General features: G+C 42.6%; 1 protein-coding gene across 1 annotated transcript; it reads right to left on the reverse strand.

The window, feature by feature from the left end:
- Positions 1-9,123: 9,123 nt before the first annotated feature.
- Positions 9,124-10,238, reverse strand: LOC131242452 (probable carboxylesterase 2). The gene has a single exon (XM_058241090.1). It carries the CDS (start codon positions 10,147-10,149, stop codon positions 9,202-9,204), a length of 948 nt encoding a protein of 315 aa, XP_058097073.1. The 5' UTR covers positions 10,150-10,238; the 3' UTR covers positions 9,124-9,201.
- Positions 10,239-23,912: the final 13,674 nt, after the last annotated feature.

Genomic DNA, 23,912 nt, shown 5'->3' on the forward strand with positions numbered 1-23,912 from the left:
CCATAATCTGGCAACTTAAGCCTTTAACATGGTGGGCACATCATGGGATTAGCCATGCTCTAATATCTGTCCCCCATCAGATGATCCCACATGCCTGATTTCCCGATCCGAAGCCATCCATTCCAAGCGATCTTTGGATTATGTCCATCTACCATTGAAACCACCATATGAACGGTTCTGATGATCATAACATTATCCCTGGTGTACCGTTTGTTGAACTGATCAAATGCAAGGAATCAGCCTGAGGTGGGTTCCTCCTATCGAATGGTCTTTGTTAATCCTAAGTGGGCGTACTTCTTCTCCGCATTTGCACTGGAGTTGGGCAGGTAAGTCCATCGGTGGGCCTGCAATGGCCAGGCGTGGGTTAGCCTGAGTGCTGCGGCCTATTCCTTAGCTTTGCAGAACCATACATGCAAGCTGGGCCCCTACAACTAATTGCCTGCAAGCTGTTCTGTATTTGCAATGTTAAATCAAAGGGAATTTTACAAAAAATAAAATAAAATTTAAAATTTTAAAAAAAAAAATACCTACTTAATATAAAATTATCATTCTGATACATTTTTCAAAATCGTTATCAATGAGCTATTCCATTCATTTAAGTAATTATCATTGGAGTGCCTTCCATTAGATTTCGTGAAGAAGTTGGGTGGGCCATCCAAGCAAGAGGGTAGATAACTTGGATAGGGCTAACCTTGATGTTTAGGTAAAATCTACTCTGACCACCTGGTGTTCCACCACATGTTAGGTCCAGGGCTCAAAAATCAGCTCCATCTATAATTCAAGTGGACAATACAATTCAAAGCAGTGTATGGGGCAACATTAACCTTTCAAACTGTTTCCATTGTTGTTGCCCACCTGAATCACAAATGGGTTTGATTTTTGGACCACAAGTCTAAATTTCTAATGTGGCATCTGATGATTGGAGTGGATTTCATATCAACATTATAGTGATCAGCCCTATAAAATAAAGGGTGGATATCTCTCCCAACCATTTTGTTCGGTGTGGCACACTTGAATCACACGTGAGCTTGATTTCTTAGGCCTAGGCCTAGTATGTGATTACCCATCTAACAGTAATAGTCAAATTCATGTAAACAAATGGTGGGCTCATTAAAAAATAAGGTTCCGCGTTCCTCTCCTTTACCAGATTTAGGGTAGGGAAAATTAGGGCTTGATTGGGAGCTTGTAAATTAAACTAAATGGACATGGATTTGGAGGTAAATGAATTAGGAGTAAATATCTTACACAGTTGTATTTGGATGAGAGTAAATAAAATGCATTTAAAGCCAAAATTTCCTTTTTGGATGGAAGTAAATGGAAGGAATTGGAATGCATGCATTTGAATTTTTTAATATATTCACCGGAATCTGTGATATCCCAAATCAATTTGAATATCCCAACTTAGTGTACATATGCAATATTTAATAGGATGATTGTAATAAGCACATTTAAATACATGTTTTAGCCAATAATGATGAAATTTTGAGCCTCGGGTAGACCACAAACGTAAAGATCACGAACAAGCAACTTGCCAACTTTTTTAACCGTCCATTTAGACGGCCGTCCTTTGGACGGTTTGGATCATTCTTTTAATATAATTTTAGTGATATAGCTGGCATTTGTTTTGTTTCGAAGTATCATTAGTTTCACACATGTATGGCAGACATGTGCATAGTAGCACCTTTGTTTACACGTGTGACTCACCAAAGGAGTTCAAAAAGGCATTTCACCCCCATTTACTTTCAAAACCTTGGTGATTTTATTTGCATGTACATATACTTCCATTTTATTTCATTTATTGCATTTACTTTTATCCAAACACACCTCAAATATCATTTACTTCCATATACTCCCATCCAAATGGCCAACTTGCCTTGATTTTCAGCGGAGCCCACTACTATGTGTACACGAGTTCCACCCTAAACCATACACATTGATCCCACATTAGGCCAGGTCCAAAAAATCAAATTAACATGAGATTCAGGTGGGCCATAAAGGAAATGGTTGGTAGAGAGTCATCACCCTTGATTTTTACATAGGCCATTGTGATAATTAATTATTTGAAACCCACTCCAACCATTAGCTTTCAAACCAAAATTTAGTCTGGGCCAAAAAGTCAGTCCCATCAACGATTCAGGTAGACCACACGAAGTGAAACAGCTTGGAGTGTATGCATAGCCCTATATACTGTTTCTAATTGTATGGTCCAACTGAATCATGAATGCGGATGATTTTTAGTCTTTAAGCCTAATACCTGGTACCGCACACCGTGGTCGGAGTGGATTTCACATATATATGCACACCGTGGTTGGAGTGGATTTCACATATATATGCACACCGTGGTCGGAGTGGATTTCACATATATTATATCACAGTGGAGCCCACCTGAGTTGTCAACCCTTTGCTGGCACAGCCAACCCCAACTTCCCATGATGGTACGTACATAATTACTGGAAACCTCTATGTAAAATGTACTAGAATGTAAACTCTATATTAAGTAGGAAGTTTTTTGTAAAATTCCCTTTAAAAAATTTGAATGAAAGTTAATAAAAATTGAATGAAAAGTAGGGAAGTAAGTGGTCGTGCTTCGGCCAGGCTACGGTCTGTGGAAGCCCAACCCGAAAATTAAAACCTAGGTCTAAGCCCTGCCTGGGTCTTTGACAAGTTGAAATAAGCTAGACCGAGTCCAGCCCATGATGATTGTGCATGGCCCGAGCAGGATCCTGGCCACCACTTTTTTTGAAATATTTGGTTTGTTCATTAGGCATGCCCCATCATACATGATAAAAATGCCTTTCGAATCTTAAACGGTCTTTCTAGGGCAAGCCAACAGGCTCTTAAACAAAGATTTCGGCCCGGGCCATATCCTCGGGCATAGTTTCCAGCCCAAGCCTGTACTAAAGAGGACCAGGCCCAAAATCGTGATGGACCTCGCCAGCCCATTGACAGCTTTGAAGAAAGCACTAGGAAATTATTGGGTCCCAACCGGCTGGGGTTGGATCAGGATCAGCCCGACCCGGCCTAAATTTGAAATGGGCCGAGCTCTTAAGGTCCAACCATGGCCCAATTAAGAATCTGGTGAGCAAGAGTCCGGCCCATAAATTCCTAAAGGTATGTTGATGTCATGTTGTACATATCATCCACAACTAACACATGTCATTGTTATCATGGCCTTGGCCCCCAGCAAGCGGACCCTATGGACCAAAGAGCTCAACCAGAGCAAACAGACCTGAACTTTAAGACCGGAGCCGACATATCTACGAGTCTAGGCCCAAGACCAATTCGTGGTGGGTGAAGGCCGAAGAGTCGATGGGATGGACACATCCTGTTGACACCCTTAGAAAGGGAGTGGAAATTGCCTGGGTACCCAATGAACTTGGTGAGCCGCTGACGCATTACACTGGGCTAGAAAGTTAGGCCATGCAAGTAGGCCGGAGATTGAGGCCAGTGGCTCAGGTCGGGAAAATATGAAGTGATATTGTAAAGATGGAGTGAGCCTCTACTAAGGCCCAGTTAGTAATGGAATAATCACAGACTGGTCCATTACCATCCATGTACAGGCATTGTACACGTGACATTCAACTAGCTTAAATTAAACCGTTGAAACCATGGCCCTAATCTAGATGGATCATAACCGATTTTGGACGACTGTGGACATTTAATAGACAGTTGAATGCAAAATAGCCAACGGTCTTGATCCAATAAACGAGGACTGGCTAATCAGAGTTCAGAATGCCCCTGATTAATGTTTTAAATATCGACAATTGCGGCTGATATATCTCATGAAATATCTCATATCTTATCTGTGCGTTACGAAAGGCACAAGTAATGCCGATATATCCCACATGTTTGATTCAGTGAGTATTTTCAATTTTTGATCGTTTTTCTCTTTTGTTGAAATTACGTTAAATCAATGTCAAATGGTTATAAATTTATTGGTTATTCATATTTTGTATGAAAAATTATAGAGTTAAAGCTTTGATTTTGATATCCATTGATTTTTCATGTTTTCCGTGTTTTTTCAAATTTTTCCTTCAACCAGCTGTCAATTGAGACTAATTTTGAAGTATTTAAGAATACTTATGAAATGGCCATCACATACACTTTAATTTCAAATTTTGAGTATACGTCTTATTTGAAAAAAAAAAAAAATATATTTAAAAATTTTGTAGTTTCTCTCAAATTGCTTGCAATGTTACACTTCAAACATGAAATCAAGCATGTATGAGGACTAATCTAGTGATTTGTTAAGTCTTTGTCAATTTTTTAAAAATAAAATCATTTTAATTAAAAATTAATATAAAAAAATAAAATAATATTTTAAAAAAAAATCCCTTCAACCAACTATCAATTGAGAGTAATTTTAAAGTATTCGGGAGTATTTGATGAAATGACTATCACATACAATCTAAATGTTATGCATTCAATTTAAATATAATTGCATTACTTTATTAAAGCAATGCATAACTTAGGACCCTATACAAAAGAAACTTATTATATGCACTTTTTTTTGAGATATTATGATTTTAAAATGTGTATTAATGATTCCTTTAATAATTCTTGAAGTTTCATTAAAAAATTCAACCATTTTTCAAATATTTCCCTATGTTTTCTAAAAAGTGTGATAAATTATCTGATACAAACGATATATCCCGTGCAATAAGCGATTCGTATCTATATCCCACTGATGCGATATGTAATGCAATACCGATATTTCAAACATTATCCCTAATTTTGTGTTGATGAGCTATCAATGCGGACATGAATGTCTTAATCCAATAAACATGATTTAATGCAAGCCCAAGCCCAGAAGTTACGTTTGGAAAAGGATATCCATGGATGTTAAGATCTTATGTTTGGATGACACAATCGATAGTGTCCTCTTCACGAAGAGTAGAGTATATATTGAAGATCCTCCACTCATGGATGCTTGCCACATGTGCAGGAGATTGGGCCCTGTGATTAGTGGGTCCTAAAATGAAACAAGATTTCTTCTGAAATCCAGCCAGGCCCACAAGACGGCCTCATCTGTACATTCTAGTGCACCAGGACAGCTTAATTAGTTGGTCACCACCGACTAATATTGCCAATGCACATTAAATAGTGTTTTCAACTCTCATAACCATCCATTTCATATACATGGCCCCAAGATTTGTTGATCTGAAAGGTTGCCCCATAGAGGATTGACCCTGAACTCTTCAAATGAAAATATAGCATACACATCTCAAATCTCGTGCCCTAGTAGGGATGGTTGAACGTCCAAGAACTCCCATTTGAGGCATCCTCCATCCAAGGTGGCTTCAACTACCTCTGGTAAAAACCAGTTATGTAACATTCATTATATTAAGGGTAATTGTTACTTATGGAGCCATATCAACCTTACAGAAATACACACACAGGCCACCACAGCTATAATTTATTTTTTTTTTCTTTTAAAAAAAAAAAAAAAAAAAAAATGGCCCACAACGACTGTTACAAGGTTGTTTTTGTTTTTCTTTTCTTTTTTATCTAATTTGATTGTAATGGCCTAACAACAGGGGTCATTATTGAATACCTTGCAACTGCCATCCCCAACTGCAAACCACCTCTTTAGTTTCTCTTCATGCAATTTGCCCTAGAAGAATTATAGGGTTGTAGTGCATTAAAGCATTATCAACATTTTAGTGCTTGATTTTGCATATATACTATCCTTGGTTGGTGATGCAGGACAAAATCAAGGACAATGTAAGGAGAACCCAAATCAAAAGAAATTGGCCAGAATGTTTAATGCAAGGTCTAACTTTTTTTTTTCTTTTTTTTTTAAAAAAAAGTTTGTTAGTACACCCACTGTGAGTTCACACTTCACTGTTAGCCACCCCCACTAGGGAATCAATGCCAAAACCTCAGTGTTGAAATGAGGTATCTTTCACTCAATCTACCACCTTGCATTGTGACTTGCAATGGCTATAACTTTCAAACTCATTATTTGTTTAGTACCTCTCAGGGGGAAGTTATTAACGAGCTCTACATCGTAGCCAATGTCAAATATGATTGAAAGATGAATGGTTTTTTAAAATTCTCATCTTGGTGGTTAATTTTGAGTTTAAAATTAAAAATTATTATTTTCAGTATATTATGATTTTACTATTTTTAAGCTTTGAGGAGGCTTATCACTTAAAGGCTGTTTGGATACACCAATAACTAATTAAGTTTTTAAAAATAACAAGTTAACTTTTTTAAACTTGTTTGGTGTGGTTAAGAATAGAAAAGTAAAAACTGTTTTTGCTCCAGATAATAATTGGGTTTTTTCTGTAAATATTAGCAAAGCTTGATGGGAACCCCTAAATAATCACCCCCATTTAAAAACTGATTTTATACACCCCAAGACGAAAGTGGATTGGCTAGTGTACCACACACCAGCTATATAATTGATGTATTGACGTCAGCAAGTTCTATGGGTCTAAGCATGAGGTATGTCTTATATCCAAACCGTTCAATCCCCCATTGCTTGAGACAAAAAATAAGACAGATTTAACTATCAAGTGGACCACACTGCGAAAAGCAATGGGGGATTGAACGTCTACCATTGAAACCCTTTTAGGGGTCACAGAAGTTTTGGATCAATATGATTTTTTTTTCCTCTTCATCCAGGTCTTTGTGACCTTATGAACAGATTGATTGGAAAATAAACGTTATGGTGGGCCCTACAAATTTTTTAATGGTGAAAATCATTATCCCCACTGCTATTTGTGTTGTGGTCCAGTTGATCCATGGATATGATTCATTTTTTGGGTAATCCTCTAAAATGATCTTGAAAAATGGATGAACAGTGTGGATATAATAAATATATCACTGTAGAGCCCACATAACTTTGATCTCCCTTGAACGGAAGCGGATTGGCTGGTGTCTATATAGCTGTTGTAGGTATGTGTTGTGGGAAGACGAACACTGACACTCCTCGAGCTCCGAGTTGTACGAACGGTTTAAAGGAGATCAAAGTTTCATGGCCCCCATAGTGATGTATTTATTATATCTAGACTGTTCATCTATTTTTAGAGATCATTTTAGAACATTATCCAAAAAATGAATCATATCCAAAGTTCATCTGGACCACACCATAAATAGCAATAGAGATAATGATTTTCACTGTTAAACAATTTGTAGGGCCCACCATAACGTTTATTTTACATCTAATCTGTTCATAAGGTCACAAATACCCAAATGAAGAGAAAAAACAAATTTCATATTGATCCAAAACTTCTGTGACCCCAAAAAGGGTTTCAACGGTAGAGTTTCAATCCCCCACTGGTTTTTACAGTGTGGTCCACTTGATAGTTAGGTATGTCGACGATCTCGCCAAATAGATGGACGGTTTGGATATAACACATACCTCATGATCAAACCCACGGAACCTGCTAGCGTTAATACACTAGCTACATAGCTGCATAACTATTGTAGGTATGTGTCGTGCGAAGACGAGCACTGATGCTTCTCGAGCTCAAGTTGTACGGTTGAAAGGAGATCAAAGTTACTTGGAAACGGACTGGCTACTCCCCCTGCCAATGGTTGGTGGTCGATGCTCTGTGGGCCCCACCATGATGTATTTGTTTCATTCATGCCATCCATCTATCTTTCTATATCATTTTAGGGTATTAGACTAAAAATGAGGTATATCCTAATCTCAAGTGGACCACATTACATGAAACATTGTTGAATGAACATGGACCATTAAAAACTTTTCGAGGGTCAAAAAAGTTTTGGATCAAGCTTAGGTCTATATGACCTAATCAACAAATTGGATATCAAATAAATAGTACAGTGAGCCTTAGGAGGATTTTAATGGTGGATATCCAATCACTATTGTTTTCCTGTGATGTGGTCTACATGAGATTTATATACCTCTCATTTTTGGGATCGAGAAATAAAATGATCCGTAAAAATGGATGAACAGCATGGATGAAACACATACATCATGGTGGAGCCCAGGGAGTACCGACCACCAGCCCTGGGCTAGTGTCAGGGGAGTAGCCAATCGGTTTCCAAGTTACATAGCCTCGGGGTGATGTATTTATTATATCTACACCGTTCATCTACTTTTAGAGATCATTTTAGAGCATTATCCAAAAAAATGAATCATATTCAAAGATCATTTGGACCACACCACAAATAGCAGCGGAGATAATGATTTTCACCGTTAAACAATTCATAGGGCCCACTATAATGTTTATTTTCCATCCAATCTGTTTATAAGGTCACAAAGACCTGAATTAAGAGGAAAAATAAATTTCATATTGATCCAAAACTTCTGTGACTCGAAAAGGGTTTCAATTCTACATGTCTAATCCCCCACTTCTTTTTACAGTTTGGTCCACTTGATAATTAGATTTGTCTTACTTTTCGTCTCAAAATTTATGATGAGCTCGCCAAATGAATGGACGGTATGAATATAGCACATACCTCGTGATCAAACCCACATAATTTACCGCTTCCCCCAAGACACTTTTTGCTTTGTTTTTTCTCGGGATGATTTTGCCCTTTGCATCGACCGCAGTTGTATGTAGAGAAAATCTAGGGGGGCACGGTCCACTGTTGAAATCTTTTTGGGCCCACTTATATGATTAGCTTTTCTCTCTAGATACTTTTAAAACATATTTTGTTACTTTATTAATACCTTTCCCTGTCTAATTTCATATAACATTTATTTCTTTTTCAACATCACTTTCTCCGGACAGCGTAGGTCTTTTTTGATCTTTTTTAAATTCCACATTTATTTCTTTTTCAACATCACTTTCTCTAGACAGCGTAGGATTTTTATGTTTTTTCTCTTTCTTAATTCCACCGCCTAATTTTTCAACACCTACTGACTTCACTCCCTTTTTTAAATCGGGGCTGAGACCTACCTCCCCGGCCCGTTGACAGCCCTAAACAAATACATCTTACACGCATGATCAACTGCCAGATTAACAGGTGGGCCTGAACCAGGTCCATTCTGAGGAGAACGGGTTTTTGTGTTGGGCCGGGCCGGTCCAGGCCCAATCTGGTTTAGGCCTAATGAAGCTAGCACAACCTTGGGTCAGACCTCCCATGCTGTAAAGGGAGCTTACAAAGAGCACATCCAACTAACTAGCCATTCGGTAGGGGGTGTAAAAAGCAACGGCTGAAACAGTTCCGACATTCAACTAGTAAAAGCTTACAAATGCATGAAAAACGAAAAGAGTAGCATCACTTGTTAAAGAAAGCAGCTAACCGTTTCAACATCAGCCCAGCATTCTCACATGTGGGCTTGAACAGATGGAACACATGGCCCTCCTCTTCAACCGCGTACATCTCCAACGTCCCTTTCCATCCACTGGACTCCAACGCGCGATAGTAGATCCAACCACGCTCCTTCAAAAAATCATTCTCGGCCACGCACACGAGCACACGTGTGCAACCCAAGCCCGACAGGTCCGGAGCCCCATCCGCCACAGGATTGACCAACGGATCGTCTAAGCCGGTCGTGGATGGGCATAGATACGTCCACAGGTCCGGCTTCCCTTCCTTTCGGAAGGACACCTCCATCCCGACCGGCTGCGATCCCCAAAAGTAGGGATGGATCAGGATCGCACCGTTGATCTTCACGCCGTGGCCCACTCCCTCACGCCCCGCTCGCATCGCGAGGTTGTGCGCAATGTTGGCGCCCGCGCTGTCCCCCGACACGATCAGACGGTCGAAATCGGCGTGGTCCGTCAGCCACGCCTCGGGCCCTCCACCCGACGCGTAGGAGGCCACCCACTGGAGCGCGGCCCAGGAATCGTCGTACGCGATCGGGAGACGGTGCTCGGGCGCGAGCCTGTACTCGACCGACACCGCCACGATGTTCGCCTCGGCGACTAGGGAATTGAGATAGCGGTGGTACGTGGGAGAGAAGGCCGATTCGATGCAGAACCCTCCGCCGTGGTAGTAGACTAGGGTCGGGATCTTTTGCAGCGTGTCGGAGAGTTTCGGAAGGTAGAGGCGAGCCGACAAGCCTGTTTCGGGCGAAATCACGACGTCTTTGGATTCGACGCCCGTCTGTGGATCCACCGATGCGGGCACGCTGCTTACACCCAGGAGGCGTTCTACCCGTCCATTTTTGTACACGCGGATGAATGGCGAAAAATCATGTTCTATTTGATCGCTTTGATTCATTTCGAGATCGAAATCCAGATAGATGGATTGAGAGAGAGAGAGAGAGAGAGAGAGAGAGAGAAGAACAAGACTTGTGTATAGATGAGAAAGGGTACAATAACCTTCTTTGCAAATGAGCAGGTGATAAAGCAGATGGGGTGGTTTGGTGAGTATTCAGTGGACGTCCATTTCGCGTGGGTGGGAAGTACGTGGGACCCAGGTATTCGTAGAGAGCCTAGAGTTTCGTGATCGTCGCGACTTAGGCTCCATCGTGTGTCGCCACCTACTGGGCCCACGCATATGAGATTTGTCCGATGAATTGAACCAATCATATTTATATTGCTACCACAAATAAGCTATTATACCGTAATCAGGCTCTAGTGATGACCCTAAATTTTGATTTGTGAAGTTTGTTCGTTAGTAGGAAGCGGATTGGCCGGTATACCACACACCACCGACCTGGCTGTGTTGACGTCACCAAGTTCTATGGATCCCATCGTCCGTTTATTTGGCGAGATCGTCTGGACGAAAAGTAAGACAAATACGAAGATCGATTGTACCACACTGTAAAAAGCAGTGGGGATTGAACGTCTACCATTGAAACTCTTTTTGGGTCACAAAAATTTTGGATGAATATGATATTTGTTTTTCCCCTTCATCTAGGTCTTTGTGACCTTATAAACGGATTGGATGGAAAATAAATGTTACGTTTGGCTCTGTAAATGTTTTAACGTTGAGAATCATTGCCCCATTGATATTTGTGGTGTGGTCCAATTGATCGTTAGATATGACTCATTTTTGTAATCAATGACTAAAATGATATTGTCAAATGGATGATCGGTGTGGATATAATAAATACATCATTGTAGAGCCATGTCACTTTGATGTCTTCTGAACCACCGAAGCTGATTGGCTATGTACCACACACCAGCTATATAGCTGGTGTAGATCGTGCAGTGCGAAGACGAGCGCCGACGCTCCTCGAGCTGACGAGCTCCACGTTGTACGAATGGTTGAAATGAGATGAAAGTTATATGGGCCCACAATGATGTTTTTATTATATCCATGCCGTTCATCCATTTTTTGAGATCAGTTTAGATCATTAGACAAAAAATGAATCATATCAATAGTTCAAATGGACCACACCAAAAATAGCAACAAGGATAATGATTTTTACCATTAAAAAAATTCATAGGGCCTACCATAATGTTTATTTTCCATCCAATCTGTTAAGAAAGTCAGTAATACATGGATGAAGAGGGGAAATAATTTCATATTGATCCGAAGCTTCTATGACCCCAAAAGGGTTTCCCATTGTTTTATTTTGCAGTGTGGTCTACTTTATCTTAATATCTATCCTATTTTTAAGCTCAAACGAGGGTTATTTGGCAGTGTGGATTGGAGGGGATTAGAGCGGATTGGAGGGGGGTTTCAAATCCCCTTGATTGAATGCAGCATGAAGTAACTAGGGTTTCTAATCCCTTCTTTGAGGGGGTTTGCAATCCATGGTGAGAGCTTGGATTACACATAAAATCATTTCAATAGTTGCAAGTGTAACATGTGTGTCACTATACAATATCATTCTATTGGGCACATGGCCCACTAATGATAATCAGCACCGTCCAAATATTGTCCGTTTAAATTAGAACAGTCCAAACATTGTCCTGCACTGTCCAAACATTATTAATATTAATCAACGATTAAAAATCATTGGTTAGTCACTTAAACATGATCTTATACTTGCGGTTCATCCGAGACTTGGAATTTCATCATTTTCAGGCAAAACATATATTTCAGCAGGCTTATCACAACCATAGTGTCAAAAATTATATATCTCACTAATTAAGGATATTAAAGTTGATTTAATAATTAAATTCAAACTCCTGTAAATATATCAAGCACGGGTATTTTTGAATTAAAGTTGATTCACACTCCAGGGTGCCAAACACACCATGAGGATTGCCAATCCAGGGGGTTTCCAATATGGAGGGGGGGAATCCACGCTCCCAAATAGGCCCTAAGACTAGCTCCCCAAATGGATGGATGGTTTGAATATAACACATACCTCATAATGAGACCACAGAACTTGTCGACGTCAATACATCAGTGTGTGATACACCAGTCTAGGGGTGCACATTTAACCGGTAGAACCGTGGAACCGGACCGGAACCGACCAAACGGTCCGGTTTGGTCCGGTTCTAGAGTGCACCGGTTCTGGTTCCGATTCCAAAAATCAAAGAACCGGTGACATCGGTTCGGTTCTTGGTTTGGGGGTATGTAGAACTGAACCGAACCATGAACCGATCCGTTGAACCAAACCGTGGATCCGATCCGTAGAACCAAACCATGGAACCGAATCGTGGAATCGAACCGATGTATTTTTGCACACCTTATAATTATTTTCTCTAGAACAATTATTTTCGTAAATATATTTTTGCACACCTTATACAATATCTAAACCATTCATCAAATGGACTATAAAATGGATGGACATGGGCTTGCAATTGGGCTGGATTATAAAAAGCCCAGAACCATGGAAACGATCCAGAACCGAACCGGTTTTAACGGTTCGGTTCCGATTTCACCCTGGAACCGGACCAAACCGATCTATGTGCACCCCTACACCAGTCAATCCGCTTCCCTTTTGAACCATTCGTAAAACTTGGAGCTCGAGGAGCATAGCGCTCCCCCGCGTGACATAGACCCACACGCTAGTTTGGTGGTGTGTGGTACACCAGCCAGTCGAGTCCGGATCCTCTTTTTGCCAAAAGCATCTCGTCGTTGGAGAAGGATTGACTACTCCTCGTGACACCAACCCCGTGGCTGCTAGTTGGTGCTATGTGGGCCTCACCATATTGTATGTTTTTCATTCATTCTGTTCATCTATTTTTAGATATCATTTTAGGGCTTGATGCAAAAAATGATAGGAATACAATTATCAAGTACACCACATCTTAGGAAAAAAAATAATGATTGGATATCCACCATTAAAATCCTCCTAAGGCTTAATGTACTGTTTATTTGACATCTAATCTGTTGATTAGGTCATAAAGATTCAGATGAAGGGAAACAATAAATATCAACTTGATCCAAAGCTTTTATGGTCCCAAAACGTTTTTAATGGTCAACGTTCATTCAACACTGTTTCCTATAAATTGGTCCACTTGAGATTGAGATATATCTCATTTTTTTTCTTTTATGCTATAAAATGATCTATAAAAATAGAAGGACAGAATGGATGAAACACAAAAATCACGGTGGGGCCACAGAGCACCGACCACCAGCAAATGGCTGATGGCAGGGGGAGCAGCCAATCCGCTTCCATCGTCATTGGTCTATGCCAGTCAACAAGGACGCGAATTAGATACTGACAGGTTGAGTAGTGAAACTCGCAAAGTGACGTCACCAAGTTCTGTGAACCATACTATGATGTATGTGTTGTATCCACAATGTCCATTTATTTGGATGTATTATTTTAAGGCATGACCCAGAGAAGGATGCAGATCCAAAGCTTTAGTGGACCCACCAAAGAAAACAGCGGGAAGATTGATGCCCACCAGTGAAACCTTTCTAAAGCCCACTATGTTGTTTTTTCGAAATCCAACCGGTTCAAAAGTTAATAAAGACATTTAAGAAGGGAAAACACATATATCAGCTTGATGTAAAACTTTTGTAGACTTTAGAAGTTTTTAACAGTGGTGTCACTCTCCCCACTGTTTTCTCTGGTGGAGTCCACTGGAGCTTAAGACGTGACTCGTTCTCTGAATCTTACCCTAAAATGATCTCTCCAAATGGATGGATAGCGTGTATACAAAACATACATCATGGTGGGGCCCACAGAACTAGTGACGTCACTTCGGTAGCAGTCTCGCTACTTAACTTGTCGGTAGCCAATCCGCGCCCAGTCAACAATGACGGTGTGTAAGGATACCGTCCAATTAGATTGCAAGCGATTTTCCTGCTTGACGCAGACAGAGGATCCGTATTCCAGCCAGATAGGTTGGAGCGATGATGGCTGCAACCATCCGTGGAAAGTGGATTGCGTAGTGAGTAATTCAGTACGCTTAGCATACTGAGAAAACTCCCGTGAGGTCTACCATGATTTATGTATTTTATCCACACCGTCCAATCATTTTAACAGGTAATTTTAGAGCTTCAGAGAAAAATCAAAGCATATACAATTTTTAAATAAACCACACCATAGGAAACAGTTGAATTAAACGTCTACCATTGAAAAATTCTTGGGAGCCACGGAAGTTTTGGATCAAGCTTATATTTGTTTTTTTCCCTTCATCCATATATTTATGATCTTATGAACAGTTTGAATGACAAATAAACATCACTATGGGGCCTAACAAGGTTTCAACAGTGGAAATCATTATCCCCACTGTTTCCTGTGGTATGATCCACTTTATCTTTGGATATGCTTCAATTTTGGGCTCATCCCCTTAAATTAGATGGAAAAATGAATAGACGACGTGGATATACTACATACATTCAAGGTGTGCTCAACTAAGTTTACTCAGTAGGATAAGAGCTTCCCATCTGTGTGGTCATATATCAGAGTACACAGCGTGAGCGCTTCCAACTAGAGCTGGGCATCGGTTTGGATCGGATCGGATCGGATTGGATCCAACTCAATCCGATCCGAAATCTTAATAACTTGACCCGAACTTGATCCGATCTAGGACCAAGTCTGGGTCACCTGACTCGGACCGATCCGATGTATGGTTGGCCTGACCCGAACCGAGTCGGATCTGACCGAGTCGAACTCGGTTCGGGTACGATTTGGATCGCATAAATTTAATCCAACTTTTTCATGTGGTGTCACGCCCCAAACTCGAAAACTAGGCTCACAAAATTTTCGATCGCCGAATCCGGTGCCGACAACCTCCGTAGCACCCCATCCTCGGCTCCCAACGCCTATACGTCAGTTTTCGATCCTGAGATTCTACAAGGAGGATTTTCAATATGAATTTGTCTCGTAAGAAGCATAACCACAAGTATACTCAAATCACAAGAACAACATCATTATCACATATCTACTAATATAATCATTTGAGTACAATGCTGAAATGGAAAAATACATGCATATAATAAAAATCTTCACAAGGCTCGACTGCACGCTCCTGGTCCTGCTCAGCTACGACTACGTTCTAGCATCACCTGCATGCATCTATCATGCATAAGCTTATATGAAGCTTAGAGGGTGGTGTAAGTGTGTGAGCAGTATATGCGTGCTCAGAATGTAATATCAGAGTAAACGGATATACTGATAAGTCTACGAACCATACAATGTCAGAGTAAGCAGAAGTATTGACAAGTCCTATAAAAATATCATTAACCTAATCCAGGATATGCGATGAAAAGACATAACAAGCCAATGTCATATACTGAGAAAGTAATGTAGGTCAGTTATGCAATGCGGAAACATAATGAGTCAAATATCAAATATCGATGACACAATACCATATGCAATTCTGAAGATCTACGAATACCATCAGCCTCATCTAAGTCATATGAATGCAGAAATATAGAAACTCAAAATGCCATATGCCGAAGATGTAATGCAATATGCAATATGTGGTGCGAATGAAATGACCAAGCTGCAATGTGAAGTCGGGATGATAGTACGTGATATCGCAGGCTATAGGGCCTATCACAAAGGACTTCTATCCAAATCAGTATCATACCTAAATTTGGATAGACAGACTCAATGTGGTAAGCTCCTGATCTCAAGTTAGTCGCGTACCCCAACCGAAGTCCTGGCCATTGCGAAAGTACAAATAGCAATTAATTGCGCACCACCAGCCTGAGTAGATAGTGAATGAACAAATGAATGAGTATAATGCTAAGTATACAACTCCTACCCAATCAATCCACAAATCAGTACTGTACATCTATGGGATCATCACCAGGGTCTAGTACACTTTACATGCAATCGCCCCACTAACGCGCGACCATGCAAGTGGAAGAGACCTCACTATCCACCTGACCAGTAGTCAGCCAATATCTACCCAACACATCAACGGCAGACCCAATCACGAGCTGGTCAAACTCAGCTTAGCTATGCCCCCTGCCCTCGGGGGGGTAAGGCCACACCTCTTCTCAACCGACCACGACACAGCGGGAGACACGGTCTACTGGTATTCGGCACTCGGGCGCTCATATATTCACTCATTCTCGATGTTGGGGCGTCTCCTGGCCACGGAGGTTTAGGGACTTTCACCCACAGACATCCAAAGTGCCTAGATGCTTGAACCAAACATTTTCGGTGTCCCATCTAGTCATCCACGACATGCCTGTGAAGGCTACAACCCTGATATCGCTAGGGCGAAAAATAATTACAACACATAATGCAACATGCATGAGTCATACAATTCAGTCATACATCAATCCTGCGCATACCGTGCACTCATATGAGGCAATCTCCACCTATCAGAAAATATCATAATAACCTGTCCAATAACATATGTGATGGTCAACCACATCTCATAATAAACATGTAGATGATGTGTATGGGCATGTATCATGATGCTATGTTATCACATACTCATAATCGGTATCGACAATTGACACCGATAATTGGAATCGACCTCGACAATCAGAATCAGCCTTGACAATAGAGTCGGAATCGGCCTCGACAATTGGACTCGGCCTCGACAATCGAAATCGGAATTGGCCTCGACAATCGGACTCGAGCTCGACAATCGAAATCGGAATTGGCCTCGACAATCTGACTCGGCCTCGACAATTGAAATTAGAATCGGCCTCGACAATCGAAATTAGAATCAGCCTCGACAATCTAACTCGGCCTAATAAAGGGTCTAAGGGAAGGTCATAATGTGGACATTAAACCATCATTGCTCCAAAGGCATGGCCCACCATAATCATCGTTACATACATCATGGAGTAGTTAAATATCGCAATGGACCTCATAGACATCATGTTCAGCCCCATACAAAGGCCCCACAGACGTCTCATTAGGCCTCACTTGTGGCCCTTATATACATCACATTGGGCCTCAACCCATGGGCCATCAAATACATCAAGTGGATCGCATCCACGGGCCGCACCAATGGGCCTCATATATATTGAGTCGGCCATATCACATGGGCCAAACCAGTGGGCCTCATATACATCAAGTGGAAGGTGTCGACGGCCGCACCAATGGGCCTCATATACATCAAGTGGACCGCGTCCACAGGCCGCACCAATGGGCTTCATATACATCGATTGGGTTGCATCAATGGGCCGCACTAATGGGCCTAATACATATCACAATGGGCCTTGCCCATAGGCCATGAATACATCACAATGGCCCTTGCCCATGAGCCTCAGATTCAAGCAGGTGGTGAAACGACCCGATTTTCAGAACCCAAATACACGACTCGAATTCCAAGAACCCATGAGTTAGCTATTGATAACGACGATCAATCAATGAATCAAAGTGCGATATAGTGGAAATGAAAATGTAGCATAGATATGATCTCAAAATAGGAACAATATTCAAGCCCACTCAGCTGGGGGCCACTTACAAAACCTCAAGTTTCTTCAAATTTCAAATGTACTAAAATAGAATAAATGGCTAAACTACTGATTTAGCCCAAAGTAGGCTACCGCCTCTTACTGCGACTCCTCGTCATATGGCTCATCCTCGGCCGCCACTGCCTCCAGATCTACTGCATACTCATCAGCTCTCGTACCTGCGTCCTCTATACAGTTGAACATTGATGAATAAGTGGTCAGCTCAGTGCGATCTCCCCTCAAGATTACACACCGCCGCCCTAAACAAGAAATAACACAAAAATATGCAAATAATCCAAAACACAGTAGATGCAGTCTTATTAAGTGCATGGATGTATGGAATGCAGTCATCGCTCTGAGGATGCTCATCTGTGCGGACAGTGGGCTCGTCACCCATGTAATCATCGAACCTGGGAAATATCTTCCAGTCAGAACAATACGTACATTACGTACGATAGCAATGAATGCTGGTCTGTGCCATGTATTCATGATTAGCTAGTCCATTGTTAATCCAGTTACACTCAACCATTTTAAATAAGCTCACGGTCACTATGGGGAGAGCTTGGTCCAGCGTAGGCCGATGGCTCGAGTATAGTATCCCATGACTACAATCCCTGGCCCATGAGACTACCGTCTTAGGGTGTGCGTAGTACCCACCAACATGTGGTCAATTAATTCAACATAAAGGGGCCACCACCAATGCCAGCTAGGAATGAAATGTTGAAATTACCAAAAGTGGCAATTAAACATGTCGGCATGAATGGTTCAAAAACGAGTAACCAACGGTATTTGGAAAGATTATGAAGTCCATCCACAGTCGGTTGGTGAAACCACACATGGATGGTAAACCCCATGGTCAAGCACCACAACCAAAACCTTCATGTCAGGGGCCTACTTATATCACAACTAATCTAGTTACACCCCAAGCACGGACTCTTCTTTACTAGAACTTCCCATGGAGAGATTTTAGCAATATGTGTGTCATAGTAACATAGATCATAATATGAAAAGGGAATAAAGAACAATGCATATATTTCTATCGATACATATTAACTGAATTCTCATAAAATACATGACATAAATGGTTGGGTTATTCACTGGGCAGTTTAGAGAAATCAAGAATCTAAACAATAGTAAGCATTATCATGTCAAACAGATAAATCAAGTAAATGCAGTTTATCATTAGACTAGCTAGCCATTTACACTAATAAGGCTACTATTTCTAGTCTACTTAGGGATGGAAAGCTTAAGGGAAGGAAAATCATTACTAGACGATTTGTAGTGCGCCCCTTGATCCGAGTAGTCGCGAGTACCTAGCTGCCCAACAACACAAGGGAAATCTCCTGGAGTCATTCCCAATATAATAACTGACGTTAGAAGGTGTCCCTATAAAATAAGTACGGCTAGGAAGGACTTGGTGATTTTTGGGGTGTAAGGCTTTGCCAATGATGATTGGCATTATCAAAGTACTGGACATGCAAATCTGTATTTTTCAACATTTTCCAGCATCATCAGCACTTGCCCGACTATTGGACAGCGTGCACGAACATCATGGCCCGGCTCCTACAACATACGATCCGTCCATGGAAATCGTGTGGACCTGAACCGAGTGGGAAAATAAATATTACATCGGCTTAAGCTTTTGTGACCCCAAAGGTTTTAAAACTAGACATTCAATCCCTGTTGTGGTCCCCTTGATCACTAGATCAACCATATTTTCCTTTCAGACCCTTAAGATGAGCTCGCCTACTGGATGGATGGTTTGGATAAACCATAGGCATCAAGGTGGGGTCCACAGAGTTGTTAAAGTCATCACAGCAGCCACATGCTGCTGTGGTCCACAGAACTTGGTGGCATCAGTGCAACGACTGAGTTGCTAGCTGTAATGGGCCCACATCCAATGATTGGTTGGTGTGTATAGGACACATACCTCACAGTGGGGTCCCCACACCGATGGACGGCCTAGATATGCAGCAAGGTGGATTATGTTCAGATCTTAGATGGTCAGGATTTCCACACCTACACCAGGTGGGTTTCCTAGCACGTGGGTCCCACGTGGGGCCCATTACCTATATACGTGATGTATATATTCTATTACACATATTTCATTTTATTTCATTTTTTTTATTTTCAATAGGGAACGTCCAGCACTGGACGTCATTGAGGGACGTCCAGCCCATGATCCATATCTAGACCTCTCGTCCTTGATGGACGGTCCAGCATGTGCGACTTAGGGTGGCCCACCATTAGCGCAACCCACCAGCAGTTGGTGGGGCCCATGGTCGGCACAAGGTCCTCAGTCAGGGCAGCCTACTAACGTGGGGTGAGGCCCACCTGTATTTGTGCAGGGCCCATGAGCAGAGCAACCTTCCAGCCTTGGGTGAGGCCCACCTGCATTTGTACAGGGCCCATGCGTAGAGCAGCCCACCGGCGTTTTACGTGGGGACAGCAACATCTACTGCACACTGTTGAAACTGTTCCCGGCTTATGCTTTTCAGCTCAATCACGGCCTGATCCTGGCCGTTGCTTCTCAACCCACGTCGACGTCCAACAGGCGGCACGGTGGCAGCCATTTTCACCGTCAAAGAATGGCCCAAACCATAGTCATTGATTGGCTTGATTTCTCAGTTTGGAAGACAGCCATCGATTTGCTTATTTCCAACATAAAACAGAGCTTCGACACTACTCGACTTTGGCATGACATTCGGCCACCATTTAGGTCCGTTGTCTGACTGAAACCCGACCATTGCTTTGCCGGTTTCAGCTCCAGAACAGGGCCGCTGTATGGCCTGATTGACGGTCCACTTTCAGTTCCAATCAGAGCCATTATGTGGCTTGATGGAAGGTCCGTTTTCTGCTATGGCTTCAGTCCAGAACAGAGGTATTCCTTGGCCTGATTCGTGGACTGAAGCGAGGTTACTGTTTGGCCTGGATTCAGCTCAAACAGAGCTCGTGCTCGACCGTGTTGCGGCTTACTTTAAGTCTGAAATACAACCATTAGTCAGCTGTTTCTAGCTTATATCCGGCCATGGTCTGGGTTCGTTTTTAGTCCAAAAATACGGCCATTAGTCGGCTGTTTTCAGCTTGTGAACCCAACCCATCGTGCTGAAGTGTAAACAGTCGAAAAAAGGAGGAAGGTAGGTGGTTACCTAGTCCGGATGGGGCAACCGTCGACTCGACTGGGTTAAGCTGCAACAGGGTAGACAGTACCACCTTTCACTCTCTTTGTATCCACTTTCTACTCTCTTCCTAACACTCTCTTCCTATCTGCTTGTGAAGCTACAATCCCAACTGATCCGACTCTGTCCAAGCCTCACACAGACAGAGTTGGAGCAGTGGAAACCGAGACCACACAGTCGGCCCACTCTCTTTCCTTTCTCTACTCTCTCTCTCTCTCTTGTTGGCACAAATCCCTAGGCTACAGGGCTCTTTATATAGAGGGAAAGGGAGGACATTAACGGCTAGAAATGCCCTGACTGTGCACGGCTGAGATCTGAGATTAGTTGTGCATGGGGTCCATCCACTCGCTTGGATGGGAAGCTGGCCCCAAGGCCTACTAGAAAAGCATCTTTCCTGATTCGGTGGGGGCCATCACGTCACTTTGTGTGGGTTTTTAACGGGGAAGATGATCCAGTCTCTAATGGCGGATCATCATCTAACGTGCATGGTCATGATCCGGTCCATCTAATTGGTCTAGATGAGGCCCAGGATCAGTGTGGGGCCCACTTCTCGGGACCCAAGCATCAGTTTCAACATATCTCAAGAGAATCTCCCATTCTCATGAGATAGCTTGCATTTTCGCCTTTATCTCGCTACGCCCTTAACCAAGGGCAGGGATGAGGCCACGTGGTCTCATGGACAGTTGGAATCGCACTAGCAGCAGTTTGCCGAAGTGGGAATGTTCTTTTTTTGCTTTTCCTAGCACAGGCCTTGCCGGCCTTTTCCGGAATAGAGAGAGCATGCCTCTCCTTGGAAGTTAGACGGTTAGGATGGTGAGATCGGGCCGATCGTGAGCCGTCCAAGCAATCCCGGATGGGTTCCACCCTGCGGATATCCGCCATGTGTAACGCAACGGACGATTGCGACCTATCTTTCTTGTTTGTTTACAACGGCCCAAGAGGCTATATGGTTTTGTTAAGTCGGGCCCTGTGGAGAAAGTGGATGATTCAAATGGCTCGGAAAGTGGCCAGGGTGGGCCACTTAGAGGCTCGAAGATCCTCTGTTCAAATTTAAAAATGGCGGGAGAAAACACCATTTTCTGATTTTTCAAGAGGAGCACAGTCAAAGGCCGTTTGACCGACCTCATTGCCCCAGTGCACGTCGTGCACAAACGCTCTTGGTGTACACGCACCGTGTAGGGGCCCACTGAGATGTTAGTACCACGATCCACACTGACCATTCGCATTGGGGGACACTACACAAGGACCCTGGCCCATCTTGTGTTGATGGTGAGCCTTAGGTGGGCTGCGACATGCTTCTTTGGGCCATTATTGGCCCATATGGTGTGATCTGTTGGTCGGGTGGGCCTGACGCTTGTTTTCAACGGTTGATATAAGGTATTGGTTAAGATGAAGGTTCGATTTGTCACTAACAAATCCTCAGGCGTTGGTGATACGTGTGTTGTAGCAGTATCCATTAACATAAATGCTTTATTTTAGAGTGTTCAGATAACCTCACCCTCTTAAATGTTGTAGGGCGCGTCCCGGCTCCTGGAGACCTGGATGGATGGCCTTAATTTCGACTAGAATCTCCATCCTACATGTGTCGTGTTCAAGTCAGTTAATTAATCCAACCTGATTTAAGTTGATGTAGATTTTTTTAATAAAAGTGTAACACCCGTGTACCAATGGTACGGGGTGTTACAAGTGGGCCCCATCATATAGGCCTTGTATACATCACATCGGGCCTCTCAATCTAGGCTCGCAATTCCATCATAATGGATCCTATACCGTGGGCCTCAAATACATCACAATGGGCCTCTCCATCTAGGCCTCACATACATCATGCTGAGCCACAAAGCAGGTGGGCCTACACCTCCCAAATGGGCCCATCGGATGAACAACATGGATGTACAACACATACATCAAGATGGACCCCACCATAACATTTATTTTCCTTTCAAATCTGTTCACAATGTCACGCCCCAAACTCAAAAAACGGGCTCACAAAATTCTCGATTGCCGAATCCGGCGCCGACAGCCTCCGTAGTGCCCCATTCTCAGATCCCGGCACTCACATGTTAGATTTCGATCCTGGGATCCTACAAGGAGGATTTTCAGAGTAAAATTTTTTTGTAATGGAGCATAACAACAAGCATAACCAAGTCACAAAACCACATCACCACATATCCACTATATCAAAAACTTTAAGTACAAAGCGGGAAGGGAAATACAAGGTGATCAAAAAGCTCCAAAATGATCAGATGCGCGCTCCTGCCTCAGCGCTGCTGCTGTCCAACGACACCTGCATGCAACGGTCGTGCATAAGCTTACAAAAGCTTAGAGGGTGGTGTAAGTGTGTGCGCAAGGCAAGCGCCAAGTGTACAATATCAGATTAAGGCGAAAATATGCGGTAAATCCATGAATGCTATCAGTTGTACCAAAGCTATATGATGCAAGACATGAATGCTATCGGCCATACCAAGGCCATGCGATACGAGGCCTATGTAGCCAAATGTCATATGCGAGATGCAAAGCAAGCATGCCGTCCTCATCAAGTACACATATCAGTACAGTTCCTCTATGGATATCACCGGGGTCTAATACACTCCACACAGACTACCTCCTCCCTAGTTGCACAGTCGAGCAAGTGGAATAGACCTCACTATCCGCCTGACCAGTAGTCTGCCAATACCTACACGGCTCGTCGATAGCGAACTCATTTACGAGCTGGTCAAACTCAGCCTAGCTTATAACCCCCTCACTCGGGCGGATAAAGCCACACCCCCTTCTAACCGACCACGACATAGTGGGAGACGCGGCCTACTGGTATTCGGCACTCGGGCACTCATGTATCCACTCGGTCTAGACATTGGAGCATCTCCTGGTGCCAAAAAGGTTCTGGGACTTTCACCCAAGGACATCCTAAGTGCCCACAGTGCTAGAACCAAGCATTTTCGGTATCCGATATGGTCATCCACGATGTGTCTGTGGAGCCACGGCCCTGATGTCGCTAGGGCGTGCAATGATCACGACACACAATGCGAAATGCATGAGTCACACCGTCAGTCATGCAGCAATCCTGCGTGTACCACGCGA

The sequence above is a fragment of the Magnolia sinica genome, chromosome 4 (genome assembly GCF_029962835.1).
Source record: "Magnolia sinica isolate HGM2019 chromosome 4, MsV1, whole genome shotgun sequence".
NCBI lineage: Eukaryota > Viridiplantae > Streptophyta > Magnoliopsida > Magnoliales > Magnoliaceae > Magnolia > Magnolia sinica.